The sequence below is a fragment of the Lactuca virosa genome, chromosome 9 (assembly GCF_052849685.1).
Source record: "Lactuca virosa cultivar CGN04683 chromosome 9, Lactuca_virosa_CGN04683_v6, whole genome shotgun sequence".
Lineage (NCBI taxonomy): Eukaryota > Viridiplantae > Streptophyta > Magnoliopsida > Asterales > Asteraceae > Lactuca > Lactuca virosa.
The window spans coordinates 24,195,183-24,200,102 of NC_136434.1; the positions used below are offsets into that span (position 1 = coordinate 24,195,183).

Sequence of the window (4,920 nt, forward strand, 5' to 3'; positions counted from 1 at the left end):
GTTCTTGGTGCAAACCCAAATCCGATTTCATGTTGCTGCTTAACGATAAACCCATCGATCTTTGTTCAAAACTAGGGGAGATTGGGATAAAAAATATGAAGGTGGATGAAGAAGGGGATGGGTGGTGGTTTTCGACAGATGATGATGGTTTCCGACAGATGATGGTGGTTTCCGGCTGGTGACGGTGGTTTCCGGTTGGTGGCGGTTGTTTCCAGCGACAATGGCAAGTGGTCGGCGATGCTTTCCTGCAGATATTGTAGGGAGAGAGATGGAGTGGTGTTTGTGAAAGAAGAAGAGGGGGTGGAATAATATTTTACTTTTTCTTTTTTGTTTAATTGTTGCAACAAAAGAAAAAATAAAAAAACAAATTAAAATGGGCAAAACTTTAAACATAAAACATATTAAAGTAATTTAAAAATTTAAAAAAGAAAACATCAAGGTTAAAATCATCATTATAAAAAATTTCAAAAAAAAATTGGACCAAACTCGCAACAAAATGAAAACTTTGGACCTTAGGTGCTAGTCCAAACTTTTTTGGACCAAAGTGACAATTTTGAACAAACCACAGGGACCATTTGTGCAGTTTAGTCATCAAATTAAAAAGATTTTAATGATGAAATCAGCATTGATAAATGTAGAACACTCTGATACCATATTAACTTGTTTGAAGAAAATGAAAGAGATAAAAAGCTTCTGATTCTCATTAGGGCAGATTACATCACTATACACAAGCTTAGGCTACGCCATCCATGCTAACCTAGTAACATGTACATTCCGCTAACCATTCTAACAAACTAAGTTTAGTAACTAGCAAGGTTAATTAGTTAAATTACTAATATACCCCCATAGCGTATTGAACTCTAAATTGACATTTAGTATTTGAGTTTGGTGTTCACAAACACAGAAAGGTTCCAAAGAATAAAAGACTTTTACGTATACCAATATTTGATATTTCTACCAATGTCGAGTAGAATCAATCATGATAACCAACCGAATTTAGCATACCAAAAATAAAAACATCATCTACAATTGACTGTACAAATTGAGCAGAAGAACATCTCAACCAGAAAAAGAAAAAAAAAAGTATTTTTCAGTCCATTCTGTAAGCCCAACCATGTGTCTCCAAAAATGCTTGAACTGCTTCTTTTACTGCTAAGTTCTGAACCAATTGAGATGGCCGAAGAGGTTGACGTGTTATCGGATCAAACATTCCCACCTGTCATACCATATTCAAATATATGTAACAAACACACAAAAAATATATATAAAGACTTGAGATTTATAAATTATTAAAAAAAAAAAAAAAAAAAAAAAAAAAAAAAAATTAAAAACCTTGTTGAGGTGATCAAGAATGACTGCTCTCTCGTATGTAAAACCGCTTGGGGCAATGACAGGGTCACGGAAAATATCAAGTGTGATTCTGCAGCATAGATAGTCTGGTATCTGAAATCACATACATACATTTATGTAATTATTAAAAAAAAAAAAACAAAGAGATATTTTATTTTAAAATGAATTCTAAGAACCCGTATGAAAAAAATTTAAACCTCCTTTGGTGTGTCGGGTTCTGAAGCTTTGGAGAAAACTGAATTGAGAGCTTGTAATTGTTGTGAAGCGGAATCTGTGATTTCATCTGTGAATCCTTCCACTTGAGTCACATCAAGCGAATATTTTTCTACAAGAGCTATCTCACAAGATTCTCTATACCACAAACAAACAAACAAACATCATTTTATAGAAAAGAATATGAATCTGAATATATAAATAATAATAATAATAATAATGGAAACACATACTTTAGATTTTGCAAATCCCATGATCTTTGGGTGGAATCATGTTCCCATTCTTGGTATTTTGCTCTTGCTAGCTCTTGCCATACCTCCTCCACCATGTAACTATGAGGGTTTGCTCCTCTTCCAAGATCCAAAGACTGAATATCATAATGTGGGAATATATATATATATATATATATATATATATATATATATATATATATATATATATATATAAAACATTTGCTTCTTTTTCTTTTTAAAAATTATAATCATCAAGTAAACTTTATATAGTTTATACCCTTTCCAAAGCTTTTATTCCTTCTGCGTATTTTTTTCTCTGCATTAATGCAAGCCCTAGCATGTAATGACCCTGCAATTCCAATTTTTTTCCAAAAGCATTTCACCTTGTTAGTTGTTACACAGCCATAACTGGAAAGAAGTGTTAGTGTTATTAACTTATTATAGTAAGTAAATACGTTCATATATCACTGTATTATCAAAATAAAGTTAAAGATGATACATAGTGCTCTAAACGAGATAAGTATAAATCCTACAAACCTTGCTTATGAAAAAACAATGAGAAAGCATAATCATTAAAAAGCATGTTTGCATAAGCAATTCACTTCAAACACTATTTAAACATCAATGGCAAGTATCACTTTGTTAGATGGAAATTATTCCATAAAGATATCCAATAAGTAATGATGAAGTTCAACATTAATGTGGATTCTCAAAATTGGATTGAGTGAACATCATTTGTTTACTTTATCTTCATGGTGGAATACTTGCCATCTTTCGCCTCTTTCTACACTTTAGTTCTCTATTTTTATTTATTTCCCTTTTGTGTATTGATTGCCATCAATAAACCTAACAATTTTGCAGAAAATAAAAAGCATAGTTTGGTGCCATTAGGACTTGATTGATGATTCGTGGACAGAATAAAAGGTTCTTGTCCACATGTCCAAAATTTGACACCTTTTAACATATTTCTTTTGGCTTCTTTGTAAGGAATCTAAAGTTGCACGTAGTAAATAACAAAATGTACTTTAGAGAATAAACAGATATCATCGCCCTCAGTTATTCACGTCACTCACTTTTCCACAAATCATTATTTACAATTTTCATTTGAGGAAATGGTTTCTTTAAGCCATGTGTAAGATGCTAAAACAATGACTTGACTACTCTTCTAACTATGTATCAGTACATACAAGAACTGTATGTCTTTCAATCCTAAAAACTATGTGATGTGATTAGTGCAAGGCTAAGATTTGCTGCTGGAGAAACAAATGAAACAAATCAATATTTGAGTTGAAAAGAGAGAGTATGATCTAGACCTTGACAGAATTATGATCAAGCTGAACAGCCTTTCGACAGTCTTCCTCAACTCTTGTCCAATCACTACAAAGAAAACATAGGCAAAACATGGAACACAAGATCAAAACAATTAAGTTCCAAAAGAAAAAGGTGATTTTTGACTTTTGATGCTAAATGGTCAATATGTTTCCAACAATTCAACTTGAAAACTGATAACTGTAAATCTTTCCTAAAATCTTGACTACTACATTTGAAAATATATATGTTACTGTGCTTATCATAACAGCATCCGATTCAATTTTTGGTTGAAAACGACTAGGGTTGACTGATTCTCTCTAATTTCCAAGTCTTTCTAAGCAACGAAGCAAGAAACAAAACCCTAATGACATAAAAGAAAGCTTAGTAGAAACAAAAGGTTCCGATCATACGTACTTGCGCTTGCGATGGCATAAAGCCCGATTGGTCCAATAAATCGCAACATTAGGGCACAACGTGATAGCCTGAAATTTTGAAAAAGCGAAAGCAAACCAAACAAACATTTTGTCAAACACTATATGATCATGAAACAAATCCAACTTCACAAGAGATAAAATCTTGAAAAAATACCTCCGTATAAGCATCGATAGCGGCACCGAATCTGTTCTTCATGAAACAGAGGTTACCATCAAGTTTAAGTTGTTCTGCTTGAATGGCCGCCGAATTCACGCCCTTCATTATCACCAGTCTCTTCGCTATACAGAATTCCCTACACGTTGCTCTCTATACTTCTCTCTCTGAAATCTTTTGAGTAAGAGAGGAATCGTTTGTGATGGATGTAGTAGGAGGTGGAGGAGGCAAGCAAAGCGTCGATGGCAAGTCGTATTGGGTGATGAAGACTAAAATAACAGGTTGTTGATGACAGTCGGATATGATTGGTCTGTTATTTGATTGGAAATTTCTCTTCTGTTGCAATAGCATCGCTATCGAATAGTGTGAATCCTACGGTCAACAGTTAGAGAAATTGAGGGATATTTACTTTGTAACTTCCAAGTTGTTTCACACTTGTGGATATTTTATTGATAATATATTAAAATGTGATTATAAAAAATACAAAAGAAAGTCAAATTGCTCATAAAAGTTCCATGCTTTCATTATCACTGCAATTAGTAAATGTTTTTTTTAAATGGTTTTTGATCGATATTTAAAATGGTATAAGTTATGTATGACTATGTTTTGTAATTTTATTGGTTCCAAATTTCTATATTCCGTAACAAACCATCTCTTAGATATGTTTTATAAGGGATTCATATTCATTTGGTTGAGACGATTCAAGGATGTTTATCTTTATCCATATGTATTGATTAGGATAAAAAAACAAACATTATTTTTAAAAAAATTAAATATACTTATGCATTTTGTTTCCTGTAATGATATGTAGAATTTGTTAATTCTCTTTTTCAATCTCATATTTTGATTTTGATATTTGTCTTCATCTAATGAATAAAAAAAGATAGATAAATATAAAAGGTAACAGAATATTTGATTTATCTTACTTTCTTGGTGGACAATCTATGGTGTAGGGATGGTGCACCTTACAGTAATCTATATACTCTATACTAAAAAAATAAATAAATAAAAATCTTCACATATGTATTTAAAACTCTCAAACTCTTTATATTTCATTCTAATACATATATTTTATTAAATTAAATAAGTTATTAAATGTGAAATATAATCATATTAATGATAGATTTTATGAATAATAAATACAATAAAAATGTTAATTTAAATATCATGTTAAATCCAAAATATAAAACAAAACATCAAAAAAAACTTTAAAATATTCAAAGAC

At 31.3% G+C, this 4,920-nt stretch overlaps 1 protein-coding gene across 1 annotated transcript; it reads right to left on the reverse strand.

The window, feature by feature from the left end:
* Positions 1-980: 980 nt before the first annotated feature.
* On the reverse strand, positions 981-4,007 carry LOC145141178 (E3 ubiquitin-protein ligase CHIP-like). Its single transcript, XM_079074499.1, has 8 exons — positions 3,696-4,007; positions 3,522-3,589; positions 3,110-3,173; positions 2,074-2,145; positions 1,797-1,930; positions 1,548-1,701; positions 1,333-1,443; positions 981-1,216 (listed from the first exon to the last, which is right to left on the reverse strand). The coding sequence occupies exons 1-8, from the start codon at positions 3,801-3,803 to the stop codon at positions 1,091-1,093; spliced, it is 837 nt and encodes a 278-aa protein (XP_078930625.1). The 5' UTR covers positions 3,804-4,007; the 3' UTR covers positions 981-1,090.
* Positions 4,008-4,920: the final 913 nt, after the last annotated feature.

Coding starts and splice junctions, on each gene's coding strand:
- LOC145141178 (XM_079074499.1), bottom strand. CDS start 3,803: ATGAAGGGCGTGAATTCGGCGGCCATTCAAGCAGAACAACTTAAACTT. Junction 3,590..3,695: donor CTATCGATGCTTATACGGAG/GTATTTTTTCAA, acceptor TCAAAATTTCAG/GCTATCACGTTGTGCCCTAA. Junction 1,931..2,073: donor GAATAAAAGCTTTGGAAAGG/GTATAAACTATA, acceptor TATGATATTCAG/TCTTTGGATCTTGGAAGAGG.